General features: G+C 41.5%; 2 protein-coding genes across 6 annotated transcripts in view; one reads left to right on the plus strand and one right to left on the minus strand.

Moving 5' to 3' along the window:
- The window catches only part of tns2a (tensin 2a), a 55,766-nt gene extending 48,430 nt beyond the window's left edge, over nucleotides 1-7,336 (plus strand). For 2 of the 4 annotated variants that reach the window (XM_061833424.1, XM_061833446.1), the window contains 7 exons: nucleotides 582-677; nucleotides 767-844; nucleotides 1,893-1,970; nucleotides 3,824-3,992; nucleotides 4,892-4,960; nucleotides 5,187-5,216; nucleotides 6,979-7,336. In XM_061833424.1, coding sequence (XP_061689408.1) covers nucleotides 582-677; nucleotides 767-844; nucleotides 1,893-1,970; nucleotides 3,824-3,992; nucleotides 4,892-4,960; nucleotides 5,187-5,216; nucleotides 6,979-7,117 — 659 coding nt within the window. In that variant the 3' untranslated portion in view covers nucleotides 7,118-7,336. The remainder of the gene's footprint in view (nucleotides 1-581; nucleotides 678-766; nucleotides 845-1,892; nucleotides 1,971-3,823; nucleotides 3,993-4,891; nucleotides 4,961-5,186; nucleotides 5,217-6,978) is intronic. The other 2 variants (XM_061833431.1, XM_061833441.1) reach the window with 2 other exon arrangements.
- On the minus strand, nucleotides 7,306-17,597 carry LOC133507923 (transmembrane protein 106C-like). Of its 2 annotated transcripts, XM_061833513.1 has the most exons (9): nucleotides 15,854-17,597; nucleotides 15,604-15,678; nucleotides 15,155-15,432; nucleotides 13,511-13,574; nucleotides 13,266-13,425; nucleotides 12,056-12,196; nucleotides 11,921-11,970; nucleotides 11,083-11,110; nucleotides 7,306-9,580 (listed from the first exon to the last, which is right to left on the minus strand). In XM_061833513.1, exons 3-9 carry the CDS (start codon nucleotides 15,393-15,395, stop codon nucleotides 9,356-9,358), a joined length of 909 nt encoding a protein of 302 aa, XP_061689497.1. In that variant the 5' UTR covers nucleotides 15,396-15,432; nucleotides 15,604-15,678; nucleotides 15,854-17,597; the 3' UTR covers nucleotides 7,306-9,355. The 2 variants fall into 2 exon arrangements, with proteins under 2 accessions (XP_061689497.1, XP_061689504.1); XM_061833520.1 differs by lacking the exon at nucleotides 15,854-17,597 and having other exon boundaries at nucleotides 11,057-11,110; nucleotides 15,604-15,839.
- Between the last annotated feature and the right edge of the window lie 419 nt (nucleotides 17,598-18,016).

The following is an 18,016-nucleotide window of genomic DNA, read 5'->3' on the forward strand; positions in this document are numbered from 1 at the left end:
ATCGCTATCTTCTGCTTATTCTACTGCGGTTCCCATTTGTCATGAACATCAGTGCAGCTTCTCAGGTACGACTAAAGGATGCCTCATTCCACGGAGATCAACAGCTTGGTGGAGGCCTACTGTTCACATATATAATCAATGATCAACTGTAACAACAAACATATACAACTGTACACTTGCTGATACTATGTGCAATATGTCAAAATGGTGTCAGCCATTAACAAAGGCTAAAAATCATAAAATGTTTTCTTTTTCAAAGTAAATGTGGTATAGAAGAATTTGCAGCTTTTGTCAGACTAAAGTAGGATGAGTAGCATGACATTTTAACATTTGTTCTGATTCGAGTCAGAAAATACATATTCGATGATCATTTTTCTATGCTAATTCAAATTTGAATTCAAGTCCCAATCGATTCGTAGACAGCCTAATAAGTTGCTCACATGTAACCACAACCTCGCTCCAGGGCACCACATCAAACATAACCCCACCAGGGCCTACCTCTTAAAAGCATATACAGTATGTACGTATTTTCTATATATTTTATGACTGTTTTGAGATTTGAGATTTTTGTCCTGTGACAGCAGGTGACCCTCTGGAACATTTGGTGAGGCATTTCCTCATAGAAACAGGCCCTCGAGGAGTCAAGATTAAAGGCTGTCAGAATGAGCCTTACTTTGGTAGGCCTTTCACCATGTTTCTCTCTAGGAAAAAAACACAAGACTAAAGGATGAGCTAACGTTAGTTCTGTTTTTACGTACATTCGTAGGGAGTCTCTCTGCCTTAGTCTATCAGCACTCCATCACACCCATCTCTTTGCCCTGTGCTCTGAAGATTCTTGAAAAAGGTCAGAACCCCTAAATTTTGAATCCATTAATCGTGTCTGTTGTTTGTGCAGTGTATATGATAAGAGATTCATTAAAATTAAAATGCGTTATGTGTTTATATGGGTCATTTTCATATGATTTGATAATTAACGGTGGTGAAGACATGACGGACTGAATTTCCTTTAGAAATCCATTGTTTTACCCGTATGAGCATAAAGCTAGGAATACATTCCCTGCTGCACTCGTCCCACCAATCCATCACAAAGACAGACACATGCACACACAAATGGACCAATGGTGAACCTTCTCAGGAGTGGCCATCCTACAAAGATCACCCTATGTAAGAGAATCTGGGGTAAATGCAGCACATTTAACAAAATTAATGGTGCAGTTCATCTTAGTCACAATTTGATGGCTGAACATTCTCTCTCGGGATTTTCTGTTAAAGAGCAAAATTCATGGTTTCATCAATCACAGCAAGTTGTCCAGGTCCTTAAGGAACAAAGCAGCCCAAGACCATCACATTATCACCACCATTTTCTGATGATGATGATGCTGCTGATAATTTTATTAATTATTTTTTTTTCTAATGACTTTAAGATGAAGTGCACTTGGATTTTGTTGCGGGAAAAACAATCCAAAACACACCAACAAATCAACTTTTGTCTTAAGAGAACAAAATGAATATTTCAGAGTGGCTCAGTCAAAGTTCAAAGTTGATATGCAGTAGCACGACCTTACAAATGCCATTCATGGTTGAAAATCCTCCATTTTAACTGAAGATGGCCCAAACAGTAGCTTTTGGGGGGCATTTATTTTTTCTCCTTGAATAATTGAAAGCACCAAAACAGAATTTTAAGTTCACTTGAGTTATAGTTGCTTGATATTTGCATTTCTTTGAAGGTTTTAAACAAAGTGGGAAAACAATGTAAAAATATAAAAATATGAGATGTGGGGCAGTCCTTTTTTATGGCACTATTTATGCGTCTTTACCATAATTGACCAAATATTATGAAAATTACCCTTAATACTTAATTTTTGTTGAGTAATCGTGTCCTTTGTGTTCAGATCTGATAGCAGACACGCCTGAGGTTCAGCCTGTGAGTAACATCAGCACTGCTGCTGATCTGCTGAAACAAGGAGCGGGTGAGTTCAATGACATCTACATTATATGGACTCAAGTTTTATCACACATGGCCGTTACACCTACAGGAGTCAAAATATAGGCAGCTATAACTATTGCATTGTATTGTATTCTCTTGTAATATTGTATTGTATACTATTGTAAATGTATTAATACTCAACTGCATACACATACACATCTGCGAAGTTGAATTTGTTCTCTGACCAAGTCCTTGACTCAGTTTATTTGTACAGTAAACCCTGCAGACTCGCGGTTCGATGTGGTTCATGAATACCACACATACTGTATTTGCATTGAAGGTGTTGATGTACAAGTACAGCCTCTGACAGCATAATCAGAGAGGAAATCTGGAATGGCAGAGAATAATACAAGGACATGTAAGGGGGCAGCAGAATGGTGGTGAGATGCGCTGTAGGTGTAACAGAGGAATTTAAGGTAGAGATGGGACTGCATCAGGGATCATCCCTGAGCCCCTTCCAGTTTCCAGTGGTGATGGATAGGGTGACAGATGACGTTGGACTGGAAGTCCCGTGAACCATGATGTTCACAGATAGACATAGTGAGCTGCACTGAAAGCAGGGAGCAGGTGAAGGAACAATTACAAAGATGGAGGCATGCAATGGAAAGGAGAGGAATGTAGATTCCCTAAAGCCACTCAGAATATATGTACAAGAATGAGAAGAGTGGAGTGGGGGTGGGGGTGGGGGTGAGGTAGGGGGAGAGGAAGGCTTACAAGGAGAAGAGATGGTGAGGCTGGTGGACTTATTTAAGGTTAACAGTCCAGAGTGAACTGAAGGGTCCAAGCAGGTTGGAACAGCTGGCGGAAGATAGTTTGGTGTGTTTTGTGACAGAAGAGTCTGCTTGGATGAAGGGCAAAGTTTATGAAACAGTGGTGAGATCGGCCATGATCTGTGGATTAGAGACAGTGGAACTGAAGAGACAACAGGAAGCTTAACTGGGGGTAGCAGAAATGAAGATGTTGCGGTTCTCACTAGGAGTTAGAAGGTAGGATAAGATTAGAAATTAGCTCATTGGAGGGACAACCAAAGTTGGATGTTTTGGAGACAAGGTTAGAGAGAGCAGAGTTCAATGGTTTGGGCACGTCCATAGTAGAGCGAATATAGTGGTAGAAGGGTGATGAGGATAGAGCTGCCAGGCAAAAGAGAAAGAGCAAACACCAAAGCGGAGGCTGACGAATGTTTTGAGGGGATGACTTGAGGGCTGTTGGTGTTAGAGGGGAAGATGCAGGAGATAGACTCACATGGAAAAAGTGCTTAACCCCCGCCTAGAGCTTGAGTCCTCTGTATTTCAAATCACTATTAAGTATTGAAATGCATTAAAATTTTCACCGCTCTTCACCACAAAAAAAAAACACAAAAAACACCAACGGCATTTTGTTACACTTTTGATAAAGAATAAATAATAAAAATAAAAATAATAAATCACCGGTACGTTTTTTTTGTGCACTCTGAAACATTCTAAGATGCTGCAAGTTTGTGAAAAATTCCTGTTTAAATAGTACTGCACATTAAATAACTGATCCAAGGAAATATATTGTAGTGACTGAGAGACAGGTATTGTACTTCAGGGAGGACCTGAGTTTAGCCTGGGTGGTTAATAAGAGTGTTGGCTGCATGCGCATGTATACCACATACTACGCTTGGGTGGATTTTTTTTATATAATTTATTGTGAAGGGTAATGTAAAATGAGTTTAAAACAACAAGTCTTTGGGGAACATAGTGCTATATCTACAGTTTAATAATAGAGGCAATTATGAAATGTTTTTCTGGAAGAGCATCAATTACTTGTCATTTTTCCCATCCTATTTGTCTCATGTTGCTCCTCGTCCATCAGCTTGTAACGTCCTCTACCTGAACTCTGTGGAAACGGAGTCTTTGACTGGCCCTCAGGCCATCGCCAAAGCAACAGACGCCACACTTGGCCGCAGCCCTCGGCCCGCTGCCACCGTCGTCCAGTTCAAGGTGACGTCACAGGGCATCACGCTGACCGACAGCCAGCGCAGGTACGGCACATCACAAAATCTCTGTATCCTGAGCATATCCATTCATTTTCTGAGCCGCTTATCCTCACAAGGGTCGTGGGGGTGCTGGAGCCTATCCCAGTTATCAGCCGGTAGGAGGCAGGGTACCAGCCAATCGCAGGGCACATGGAGACAGACAACAGTCACACTCACAATCACACCTAGGGGCAATTTAGTGTCTCCAGTAAATGTGTGTTTTGGGATGTCGGAGGAAACCTGAATGCCCGGAAAAAGCCCACGCAGGCACAGGGAGAACATGCAAATGCCACCCAGATGGGCCCAGGATTTGAACGCCAGTCCTCAGAACTGTGAAGTCAACACTGCAGCCAGTTGCTCCACAGTGCTGCCCCTTAGAATATACATTTTTAATATTCATTTTGATTCTTTTACATGACTGGGTTCAGGATAGATATAATTAGTTTTCACTATTCTCCAATTTTTTGTCAGCACAAGAGAGAGCATAGTTTTTTGATCATATTTGTAACATTACTTGAATTCTCGTTCATTAATTTTGACACTAAGATTTCTTCTTTTCGACACCTGTAAGTTAAAAATGTCTGCACATTTCTCCCTGTGCTCACATGGCTTTCCTCCGGGTGACTTCTTCCTGCATTTCATAAACGTGCTCACTCAAGACTTTTGAATGTCTTCATTGGTCTGAATGTAACTGGGAATGGTTCTTGGTCCATCCATACATCCATCCATCCATGTAGTATACGACCTGTGACAGGCTCCAATCACAAATGACACGAATGAGGGCAAGCGGCATAGAAAATAAATGGACTGATCAAGTACATTAAATTAGCCAGTCATCTGTTCTTTGTCCATTTGCACTAAGCCGTATCCCCTCGTGTCGCCTTCTGTGTTCTGTCTTGGTCTAGGGTTTTCTTCCGCAGACATTACCCAGTGAACAGCGTAACTTTCAGCAGCCTTGACCCCAAGGACAGAAGGTGAGCCAGTCCAAGCTTGTTATGGTGTAGCTTCAGTTGCAAGTGAAACTAACTGAAAATCCGCAGATTGCACCCTGGATCACTTGGCTGCATCTATTGCTGCGAGACTGGCATGGTTGTGTGTATAATGTCGGATTGATTCGGGCTTTTCTGCATGAACGTGTGCGTGGTTGAGCATGCTGGCTGCAGCTGCCTGAGCCTGCTCTCTTTCTTTCTCTTTGAATAGGTGGACTAACTCAGACAACACCACTCTTAAGTAAGTGCTCTGTTGTTTCTTTAGTGACTGGTGTGACAATGCATGTTTGCTTCATTAGAAATAAAAACTACTGACTACAAGTATACGGACAAAAGTACTGGGCCACGCGCTAAAATAAAAATGTTAAATAAGGTGATTCTCCCTCCTATTTTTGCGGTTCCTTGATTCATGACTTTTTCCTGTTCTTTCTGTAATGCCCTAACAGGCCACAGATGGTGTCAAAGCCCTTTTAAGTAGGAAAGTAGGAATTGGGAGTAGAAGATGTATATTGAAGTCATACATCTCTGGTGTTCTCAGAAGCAGCAGCTTGATCATTGCTATTTTATAGGCTTAGAGATGACGTACTGTATATGTAAAGTTCTGGCACATTTTATCAAAATCAAATAATCTGTTTTCCCACGGATGAATATCCGTATATTTAAACAAACAACATCCTCATAACAGCTACGCGTGACACATCGTGGTAATCTTGTTGATCGAAATGTAGGTCTCCTTATTTTTGTCCATATAGTGCATTTCAGCTATTTTATTGATCAAGTCTAAATATTGTTTCATGTTTGTTGTTTTCTTTATATCAGTACATGAGGTACAGTGCAACAACCAGCAACATGAGTGCTTGCAATATAATGGGATGCTAGGATTTTGTCAGTCTTTAATATACATGCGGAACATATAGAGAGCGGGAATTAATTACCTTTTCATTCAAGAGGTGACTGTCAACACACACACACACACACACACACACACACACACACACACACACACACACACACACACACACACTATAAACACATGCACACACAGTTGAAGCCAGATGTTTACACGCACTGTGCAAAAACTTTTCTGTCTCACTGTCTGAAGTCAAATCAGACTAAACCTCATATTTCAGGTTATTCAAGATTACCAAAATTGTTACACAATAGAGGAAGAGATAAAATGTTGGAGAATTTCAAATTATTTTTTTTAGTTCAAATGTTTACATACATTTTCTTAGACTTGAGGAACATTTCCTTTGAACTGCATAAATTAGGCCAAACGTTTTAGATAACCCTCCACAAGCTTCTGACAGTACTCTGCTGGAAACCTGGCCAGGATCAAATTCCATAGGAAATTCTCTCTCTCATTTTTGTGGCATTTCACAAAATTAAGTAATTTTGGTGATCCTTATTGACCTGAAACGAGGTTTTGTCTGATTTGACTTCAGACAAATGAGACAAAATAGAAAGTGTTTTTGCACAATGTATGGAAACATCTGGGTTCAGCTGTATATGTGGACAATTATTTTGTAAACATTTGCACAGTGCATGGAAATGTGTTGGTTCAGCTGTATATGTAGACAATTATTTTGTACATAAACTACAACTACACATACCTCTATTGTCTTCTGCTTATAGCAACGTAGACTGTCGTCTCCTGTCCAGGTCTTCTGGGGGAATCCCGAGGCACTTGTAGGCCAACCTAGTTCTTCCCAAAAATCTGAACCAGTATTTTTGTGTAAAAATAATATTTGAGACACCACTTTTACACCATTAGATATATTTACAAATTGGTCACTATGTTATTGTTGTCTGTGGATGTATTATACTGTATGTAAATACATTTGAGTCCTTGGGAAGAGCCACATATGTAATTTGGGTCGCTGAGCTGAAAAGATTTTGGAGACCTTTCCCCGTTATTGATGTGACAAGTTAACCAAGTCCTGACCGACTTCCCTTTCACAATGTTTCTTCTCATTTTGCTGTTCATCGTCCTCTTCCCTCAGAGTTTTCGGTTTTGTAGCCAAGAAGGCAGGCAGCTTGGCGGAGAACGTTTGCCACCTGTTTGCTGAACTGGACCCCGAACAACCTGCCTTGGCCATCGTCAACTTCATCAACAAGGTCATGTTGTCGCAACGCCGGTAGAGAGGAGTTTTTTGTTGTTTTTTGGACCTAACGTTTGTGTTAAGATGCTCTTGTTAAGGAGCTCATCGGACTGGAGGCCATGTGGCACTTGTACACCAAAATGAACTGTTTGTATTTCAGCTCCTTGGGGCTGAGGAACCTGCGTATTGCGAGAGCATTTCATCTGGTTTACCTTGCAATTGTAAAAAAAAAAAAAAAAAAAAAAAAAAAAAAAAACAATCAAACTTCAGAGAAGTTTCAAAAAGCCAAAAACATTGAGGCCGAAAATACTCAAATAATAAAGCTGGCATAAAAAAGCTAAAGATCTATTTGAACAACATATTACCTACCACAAAAGCAGTCCTAATTACCTGCTGTGATGAAGGCTGGCTTCAAAGGATCACATCAAGATCGGACAATACAAAATTCATACTCAGCATTCCGTCAAAATCCAGAGATGATGAAGTGGGTCAGGACGTGATTAATGTTGGACAAACAAAACAGTTTTGGGAAAGAATTATGGATATTTCAGCACACTTATTGGTTATTAAAGGATCTTTTTTTTTTTTTAAGTATACAGTACATGCAAGTTATTGGACAGCGATATATGTAAATAACTACAACTAGTTATTATAATTTGAACAAAACTGCGTTGACTATTTTTACTGAATAAGCTCTGGAACTGGAAAGTACAGTACAGCACGAATATACAATAGTTTGATTTTTTTTTTCATGATTGCATTTGGCCCCAAATTGAAAATCCGACTTAACCAGCTGTGTGGAACCAGACATCATGCAGAGGCCATCTCGAAGATTTGTAGCATCACAAACTATAGGACCAAAGACCTGATACAGTTTAGTGTCACGCATGTACAGTAACTCGCGTGATAATTGACAATCTAGTTTCATTCCATCCACTCATACGCCGTAAATGAGAACAAGAATGAGACTGCTGCGTGTAACTAGAACGTTAACTTTTTAACCGTGCGCGTCCGAGGCAGTCTGAAAGGACAGTATTAAGCAACTAAGTGTCGTTACAGCCGCTCTTAACTAAGGTGACGCAAGTGAAGCGGGAAAAGGAGATTTGATGGACGTCCAGTGTTATTGTACTATTCTTGTAGTGAACGACCTTGTCACATGGTGGGCAAAAATGTTAACCAAAGATGAAGCACTCTTTTATAAATTAATAAGCCTTTTCCAACTATATTTTTGTACGTAACTACTCTTTGTAGCTCTACTATGCATTTATTTTAGTGTTTTCTTTCAGAAACAAGACATTACGTTTATTACAGCAATAATATATTGTGATCTTTGTATTATTTCCCCATGTTGATCTCTATATTATGTAGTAATATATTTTCAGATGCAACTATAGGACTGTGTATGAAATATAACAAAAGGAAAAAATGTTTTGTTGGAAAAGGATATTCTGCTATTTTGTATCCAGAAAATAGAATAAAGTGATGATGTGGTTGGTACCTTACATGCTTGTGAGTCAACAGTTCTTTTTAGGTGTGGTGGGTAATGGGGACATGGAAAAAAGGTAAGAAAGAAAATTAACAGAATTTACATTTTTTGTTGACGCTTCTTTAGCCTTGGAACACATACCATTAAGTAATTATTTTTAAAACGTCTAAAATGCATCAGAGAAAGCATCATTGTACAAATAGCACACCCTTCAAAAACAATGTGTACATCCATTAATCTAGAAAGAGATCCTTATAACCCACACAGGATTTAAGTAAAACACTAGCGGGATGAGGGAAAATGCTGCTCACAACAGAAGTATATTGCCCAGTCTGATTGGCCAGTAATTTTGTACACATTTGGTTTATGACGCTATCCAAACCTGTTCAAATGCAGTTTTGAAGCAGGAGTGAAGCTTCAGTTCATCCTCATCAAAGAACAAGATGAAAAATACAAAGCTACAGAAATGTTTTAGGCTTCGTACACTGTACTTGAATAATTCAGCAGATGCAACATTTGTAACAATATGTAGCGTTTACAAAACTCATTTTTCAAATAGGTTTGCCCTTGAAACTGCAGCAGTACTTATCCTATAACAAAAGCTTTAAAGCTGCTACAGAGTGAGTTCATTTCTAAACACCCCAGCAATTGTGCAATGACATACTTTATACCTGCAATGTGATTACTTTGTGGACCCAGAAGTGACCCCCCCCCAAACCCCAAAAACAAACAAAAAAAAAACACCGAGAAATAAACATTGAACAGCTAACCTTCTTCAGGAAACTGCTCAGATTAAGAGTCACTTTGTTCACGGAACCAGATTAAGTGTGAACTTCGACCATCGTTCAGTAGAATGAACACTCCATCCTTCTTCATTGCTGTTGTTACTCGTGGTGCCTGTGGGCTGAGAAGCTGTGCCACTGTTGGTAGGTGGTGTTGGAGCCACAGTTGACATAGTGATACGCTTCCAGGCTGTTCTGGGATGTTCGCACCATGTGTGAGGTTTTCACTGAGGTTCTGAAAACACAGGTGCATCCACGGATAAGGATAGAGCTGCTGCAAGCATGAAGAGAACACTGCTGTCATTGGATGATGTCCATCCAAGAGGCTTGGCCACAAATATTATTTTTACTCTACGGATGCTATCTGTGATACTAGTACTTTGACCCACATTTTCTGAGAAAGCATGCATTTAGTTTTCTTTGTTCTGCTTTTTTGAGAGGAAAAACATGATGATGACCATTGAACCAGAAATTGATGTCGATACAACAAAATGGGAAACAGGTACATCTGTGAAGCCCTGCTCAGTACAGTCCAGCTTCATTTTCAATTAAATTATCAATACTAACGTGATCGCAAAATACAAGCACATTTTTTTGTTGTAATCAGAACAAACAAGAAGTCAGACTCTGATATTTGTGTGTTCCCTCTTATGTTTTTAGGAAGTGAAAGTGGGTTATGGGTTACACGCTACACGTCGGAGACGGTCGCGGGGAGTGCTGGAGCTTATCCCTGCTGTCAACGGGCAGGAGGCGGGGTACACCCTCAAATGGTTGCCACCCAATTGCAGGGCACAGAGAGACAAACACCCGCACTCACCATCACACCTTAGGGCAATTTCGAGTGTCCAATTAATTTTGCATATTTTTTTTGTAATGTGGGAGGAAACCATAGTGCCCGGAGGAAGCCCACGCAGGCGCGGGGAGAACATGCAAACTCCACACAGGCGGGTCCGGGATTGAACCCGGGACCTCTGAACTGTGAGGCCAACGCTTTTTCCAGCTGCTCCACCGTGCAGCCTGGAGACGATATGTCAGGGTTAATTTAACGTAACTAGAGTTTGAAAAGTACATTTTTTTCTGGGTAGAGGAGCAAAACAATAGTCACAGGGCATTTTATGACCTCCACGCAGACATTTTGAGGCTGAGGTATTGAAAAGGTAAGGGGTAATGTTCACAGCACAACTGGCCTCTTTATACACCCACACTCGCATGGCCGACAGCGCCTGCATAACACCACATGATCGACGCATGCCTCGATGCGGCACCTGACACATACATGTCCCTGCTCCATATTATCTCTCGTGATCGGTCCCTTATATCACATGCTGCGATAAATGAGGCACTCCTTGGTTCCACATACCACCTGCCTGAACGTATCATCGAGTCATCTCGGTCCATTTATTCTAGCAGAAACTGTTCCACGGAGGCCATTGTTGTTGCTTTGATCCTAGTTCAGGAAAGAAAAGTAAAAAAAGGCTACCGGAAATGGTCATCAAATACACAGGAAATTCCCCCCTTTTGTGTCCCAGGCAATACCAACTGAAGTGACACCCCCGACTTGGAAGAGAACTCCAGTACATTTTCAGAACAACGGGTTTGGGCTTTGCTAAATTATAGAGGCAAACTGCAAGAGGAAAAACTGCAGTGACATAAATGGTCAAACCCCCCCCCCGCGAGGATAAAGAAGCCATACAGCAGAAGAGATACGTACTGCATAAAAACAACAATGTTGTGAACCTTGATGCTGCGCATGGTGCAGAAGGCACTGAAAAGACACAAAAGGACACAATTAAATCCAGTAAAACTCAAGTGAAAGCATCTTTTCTATTTTAACTCTTGGAAGCAGCATTTCATTACCAAGCCGACGAATTGCACTTGTCAGTCTGCAGGTTTGTGCATTTGGGGCAAGAGGCAGACATGTCGACAAACCCATAAAATCATTATTTTTTTTTTTTTTTGCTTTGAATTGTGAGCAAAAACTACAAATAGCTGAACTGTATTGTGGCAGTGAACTAAACTCAAGTCAGTTCACAACAAGCAGCAGTTTTGCAGATACTGCAATTGTTTGCTGGCATTCACATATTAAGTCTACTGTTAAACTACACATAAAAAGAGAATAATTTGAACATTGTGTATGTAAAATATCAACTCAGCTTCACTTAATAGCATCAGTGTTGTGGTGGTGTAACCTTTCAAGCAACAGCTGTTTCAACACCAACAGTGGAGCAACACAGGTAGACAGATTAACAATTAAAAAATTGATATTTACAGGCATATATTTAGTCGTGAAAAATCATCCAAATTGAAGCAGATTATTGAGTCTGGTGTGCAACTATTCTTCAGATGTGTAGCCATGTCTGTATCGTACTCTCTCTAGCTGGCAGTACAAAGTAATTTTTCTATATTATTTTCACTTTGAGAGGCCAGCCAGCAAGTCTTTTGACAGCCATACATTTGAAAATTTTCAAGGGTTTTTCTTGTGTGTGTGTGTGTGTGTGTGTGAGAGGGGTGGGGGTAAAAACAACAAATATTCTGTGCATATAAAATACTTATTTCCCCTCCCTTTGACACTTACTAGACGTATGGCGCACTACTGCCAATCTCCACGCTGACTGTGTAATTTACCTGTAGAACAATTAGGAGAAATTCAAGCAAACAAGAGTTTCCAAGTCACGAGATGCTGATGACGATGTCACTAATGATGAAATACCTGAAGCCTGCTAAGTGGTAAAATGGTGGTGACATTGTTCAGATGATGCGTGCCGATGACCTTCTTCATGTAGAGGACCTGACAGTTAACACTCTGCACCAGCACCGAGAAAAAGTTGGGGTTGCTGAAGTTAAGTGTGCTCTGAAGGGAAGATAGAGCGGGGAGTACCGAGGAGTTACACTTCTCACCTGTAGGGGGAGCCCTGGAAAATTGACTTTTTATTATTTGTATTTAAATAGATGGACACAACCAAGTAAATGTTTTCACAGCTGCATTTCCCAAAATATGTCTGTGAGCAGTTCTGATCTTTGCCAAATTGTGATGTGAACAATGGGGCTAATTTACATACTAACCACCACCACATTGCGCTTCTCTACCCAGGACTAACCAAATTGTAAGGAGAGGAGCAATGTTATCACAGATAGCGCGAGGGTCATCAGCGTTAGCTCCTGATAACTGATTCAGAGATTGACAAAGTTGTCGATTCGTTGGATATTTGTGTATTCATTTGAAGAATGACAAATCTAGGGTGGCACGGTGGGTCAGCTGGAAAGCATTGGGCTTACAGTTCTGAGGTCAAGGGTTCAATCCGGCCCCCGCCTGTGTAGAGTTTGCATGTTCTCCCCATGCCTGCATGGGTTTTCTCCGGGCACTCCAGTTTCCTCACACATCCTGAAAAAAGTTGCCGTTTTCTTTGCCGCTTATCCTCACGAGGGTCACGGGGAGTGTTGGAGCCTATCCCAACTGTCAACAGGCAGGTGGCGGGGTACACCCTGAACTGGTTGCCAGCCAATCGTAGGGCATATAGAGACAAACAGCCGCACTCCTAGAGTCTCCAATTAATGTTGCATGTTTTTGGGATGTGGGAGGAAACCGCAGTGCCCGGAAAAAACTCACACAGGGAGAACATGCAAACCCCACACATGCGAGGCCCGGAACGAACCTGGGTCCTCAGAACTGTGAGGGCGAGGCTTTACCAGGTGCTCCACTGTGCCGCCTGGATGGATGGATGGAAAAATCTAATAGATTTTAGTACTAGTGTATAAAATGGTTATTTAAGACTGAGGCTCGACATCTTAAAGGGGACATGCTATGGAAAATCAACTTTTGTATTGACTCCACAGTGTACAGATTCACAACGACTTCACGTGAATTGATGATTAAAAGTGTGTGAGTATTAGACTGTGCTGCAGCTCAAGAGAGCACACACCGTCAAGGTCATCTGGACCTTGGAGCTGGGAGGATCGAAGTACACAGTCACCGTACGTATCCCATCATCCATCACAATCACTGATCGCGGGAAGAGGAAGAAGGCCACCAGCAAAGAGGCAAGGAAACACAACACAGTGGACAGAACCACGTAGAATTTGCTGGGACAATAAAATTATAGTTTTCTGTTAGGATACTTCACAATCATGTTCCTGCTCTATTGTACGATATGAATGAAAGACTTACGTTCTTTGAGGCTGCAGCCTCTGGTCGGTATACGGGATCAGTGCAACCAGTTCATTGACTTGCCCTATTGGGGAGAAATTTCAAGTCACGCAACTTCCTGATGCAGGGTTTGCCTACAACAATCAACTCATAGTTATGTTATAAGAGCACAAAACTGGCATCGCTGGAGTACAGTATGCCATTGCCCATTCGCGCTTCACTGTTCACGGCCCCGCATACTCATGGATCTTCCTCTTAAAGTTTTGGTTTTTCCTATAATGTTTCATATTTTCACAACCATAAGGTGCACTTAAAGGTCTTACATTTTCTCATAAATAGACAGGGCCCCTTTTAGTGTGCACCTTGTGTACACATCAAGTTCCAAAATCTGTAAATGTTTTTGTGTGAATACCCCAATGAAGTACAACAAGCCATACCACAAGATGTAAAAAAACGAATCGGAAGGCCAGATTGGATTTGGCAAAGTAGCACAGATATGAGCCACAAAAGATTTGGAACTACGTTTTATTGACTCAGGTGACCAAGATTAACTTCTACAAAAGTGATGGAAAGGCTTGAGTATGGAAAAAAAACTTTGCTTATGATCCAAAACACACAAGCTCATCTGTGAAGCATGGAGGAGGTAATGTCATGGCTGGGGCTTGCTCATCTTTGTTGATGATGTACTCCATGATGGTAACATGAAATTAATTCTGAAGTATACAAAACCATTCTGTTATTTACCAAAAAAAAATGCATCCAAACTACTTGGGAGAAGCTTCCTCCTGACATAATGAAGAAAAACACACTGCCGCACATACACGATAAAGGACTTCATCGAGGGGAACAAAAAGTGTAAAGTCTTTGATTGGACAAGTTAATCACTAGACATTCACTCAATAGAGGATGTGTTATACCTCCTGAAGAAGAGACTGAAGGGTGAATCCCCCAGAAACAAGCAAGAACTGAAAGAGGCTTAAGTCAAGGCCTGGCTACATTTCGGTGAGCTCAATTGGCTTGGTGCAACTATTGCAAGTAAGATTTACTGACACCAAACAATAAATGTAATTCCCTTTAGGTGTATTTAATGTCTGTTCCAATACTTTGTCAATTTAAAAATGAATGAATTTAAACAAAAATGCCCTATCTGGAATTTAACGTTTCCAAATGTAAACACCCCAAAATAAAACTGGAATTCTGAACTTTTGTCTCGTATTGATCCTTTGCTGTAAAATCCAAATGTCTTCAGGATCCAACAAAAACAAAGTCATTGACCTTGCCGTTCCAATACATTTGGAGAGGATTGTATATTTGTCCTTCCCAGTTGTACTTTTAAAAATTGACACGAAATAAAGAAACTTTAAAAAAATGTACAGTGCCCTCCAAAAGTTTTGGAATGACAAAGGCAAGTCCTTTGTCTTCGTTGTGTACTGTAAATTTGTTGACTTCACGCAAATGACACAACACACCTCTGTTCTCTAATGAACATGTTTCTTTTCTGCACGGGTTATTATGAACTATCCAAACAATTCATCTGGTTGAGATTTTTGTTGTGTTATCGCGTCAGTGTAAGTATCAAGATACTTTAGTGGGATTTCTGCCACCTGCAGTCCAAAGTTTTGCTGGGAGTGAGGAGGAGGAGGAGGAGCACCCCGCCTGACTAACCTGAGGGAATGCGTCCACCTCCCTGGCACGTCGGGCACGTTATGCTGTCTCTGCCGGTGAACTCAACGTAAGGAAACCTGGCCATGTCTTCGCTCCTCACAAGCCCGTCCAAGGTGTCGTCGTCGTCGTCGTCTTGGCACTGTGCCCGCGTCTTTTCTTCAGCTCGCCGCCCGGAGCTCGGCCTCGCCGACAGGATCGACAACAGTCTGCCGCCGCAGAGACGGGAGAACGCGCTCCCCATGGCGGGCGGCTGGCTTGCCTCCGTCGGGTTTCTCTGTCTTGGGGTGCAAGGTTGATGACAAGAGCCATGAAGGATTATTGAGCTAACACAATTCTCTTCAATCACCACCAGGAAGTGAGGAACAAACGCTCGCTGAATCACAACAGACGGACTGACATAGGGCACAACCAGGCATAACATGTTTGTGAGTTATTTAGATTTTGAATACCTCTAGAGATGATCGCGTCTGCCTCTTCAGTTTGTTTCCACCACAGTCGGAGGAGGTGGATACGGTGTGGGTGGCCTGGAAGTGCAAAACAATTTAACCCATTTTGAAACACGGCACCAAGTTGCCTTCACGTGACCTGCATAACTTGCAAGTGGTCATTTTTGGGCTTGCCGACGCGTTCCGTTTGTGACGTCTCGTTTTTGAGTGAGCCACATGGCGTTGCGGAAATCGAAGAAACGTGTCGACGTACCTGCAGTCTTTAGTTCTTGGACGATATTTGTGTGTCTAGTTGGATTGCATGAATGGTGAACATTTTATGATTTCCGAAAACTTTAAATGGGAATACCATGAGTCGACATCAGGATTGGGCAATGTAAGGACCGAGGGTCAAATGCGGCCAGCTCCATTCTCGAAACCCAGCAAACTAATCATTTAAATTATCAAGATTTGTGGCCTACATATACACTACTTACAAAAAGTTTGGAATACTTAGCTCTTGGGTTAAATTTCACCATGGACTTAAAGGGGAAATCCACTGTTTTGCATGAACAGTGCATCCAATAGGTCATGTAATATGTACTCTATTTTGACAATGCGATGCTAAATCCGCTGTCATTTAATAGTGTTTTGAGAAGATTTTTTTCGACAATTCCGAATTTTCAGGGGTGCTGCCATTTCCGTGAGTCACATGACCTACATGCACGGATGTGATGTGTACCGTGCCACAACAAAGGCTCGATTATATGGGACACCAATTATGCCCAGCGCCGATTTCTCGTATTTATCCTCATCTGATGAAGAAATAGCAGTATCGGTTGATCGGGAAGACGGAGGACTACTTCCATACAGATGTGAACCTGTGGCTGTAATTAATATTGAATATTCGGAAAGGATTTAACATCACATTGTCAAAAAAGGGTACATATTACATGACCTATTGGATACACTGTTCATGCATAGCACTGGATTTCCCCTTTAAGTCCACTATTCCTTTTACATGTGAACTAAATTTGACCTTGGGAGGCCACACCAGACTGAAAGCCACCCACGACCTGCCGCCCAGCAAGTCTACCCCACCATGAGGCGATGGCCCCAAAGAAGTTTTTTTTTTCAAACAAAAAAAAAAAGTCAATGATGTAGAATTGATGTACAGCTGCGGTTGATGCACCCTACAGATGATCACCCGCAGGACTTTTAGCCGCTTTGGATGCCTCACTGTGGGTGGATGTTCCGGGCCACTGCCCTGTCCGCGCCCCCACTTTAGACTGCTATTTGTCTGCCTGTATGTGCCCTGCGATTGTCTGCCAACCAATTCAGGGTGTACCATACCTCCTGCCCGATGATAGCTGGGTTAGGCTCCAGCACTCCCGTGACCCTTGTGAGGATAAGCGGCTCACAAAATGGATGGATGTCCCTTAATGTTGTCCCAGGCCTTTGTGAAAGCGCATGGGCCATATCGTGAGAAACCCTACCCTCTAGCGTTCAGAATTCAGTAAAGCATTTACTTGCAGACGTGTAAACATGAAAAAGTATCGTGCCCAGTCTTCATGAGTATTCAAGGAAAGACGTCTTTTTGTTATGGATTAATTACAACGTTCAGTGCCTCCGAGGACAAACGGTAATTTTATAGTTATTTAACCTATCACAAAGTTTGTCTCAAGGGCAGTTTCCTAGCTTTACGACATTCCGAGGGTACGAAGTCGTCATGCGACCAAGAAGGCACACTAACTTAATACATTACTGTATTTCCCAACTGTAATGAGTAAATTTGATTTCCTGGACATGTTTAACAATGTAATATACGTACCAGTAATCAAGAAACTACGAGGTTACAAACGGCGCACGATGAGCTGGTTTGCGCAGCACAAGAAGATACTGCCCGTTTTTTATTATTATTATTATTAGTGGTAGTAGTATTAATACTATTATACAGTTAAGGCTTTTCCATACCGTAGTACAGGCTCTTGATTGTTTTTTTGAGTCAATCAGCACAAGGGGGCAGTGTATGCAAATAAATTCAAACAGGACCAACTCGATTCTGTGTGAGCGTTGTACTGTATATGCCATTTTGCGTTTCATAATGTAGAAATTATAGTAACATATTTCGTTCCACTTTTCAATTATTCGTTTCTTTAATGTATTATTATAGCTATATGTTATTCTTTTTCTTTCGGTTTGTCCCGTTAGGGGTCGCCACAGCGTGTCATCTTTTTCCATCTAAGCCTATCTGGTGCATCTTCCTCTCTAACCTCAACTGTCCTCATGTCCTCCCTCTTAACATCCATCAACCTTCTCTTTGGTCTTCCTCTCGCCTTTTTGCCTGGCAGCTCCATCATCAGCACCCTTCTATCAATATGCTCACGCTCTCGCCTCTGAACATGTCCAAACCATCGAAGTGTGCTCTCTCTCACCT

The sequence above is a fragment of the Syngnathoides biaculeatus genome, chromosome 2 (assembly GCF_019802595.1).
Source record: "Syngnathoides biaculeatus isolate LvHL_M chromosome 2, ASM1980259v1, whole genome shotgun sequence".
Taxonomy (NCBI): domain Eukaryota; kingdom Metazoa; phylum Chordata; class Actinopteri; order Syngnathiformes; family Syngnathidae; genus Syngnathoides; species Syngnathoides biaculeatus.

What these genes read in the sequence shown, in the direction of transcription:
- LOC133507923 (XM_061833513.1), bottom strand. Translation starts at nt 15,395, where the DNA reads ATGGGGAGCGCGTTCTCCCGTCTCTGCGGCGGCAGACTGTTGTCGATC. An exon ending in AGGCTGCAGCCTCAAAGAAC is followed by an intron (nt 13,426 to 13,510) that starts GTAAGTCTTTCA and finishes TTATTGTCCCAG; the next exon opens with CAAATTCTACGTGGTTCTGT. An exon ending in AGGTCCAGATGACCTTGACG is followed by an intron (nt 12,197 to 13,265) that starts GTGTGTGCTCTC and finishes TCTTCCCTTCAG; the next exon opens with AGCACACTTAACTTCAGCAA.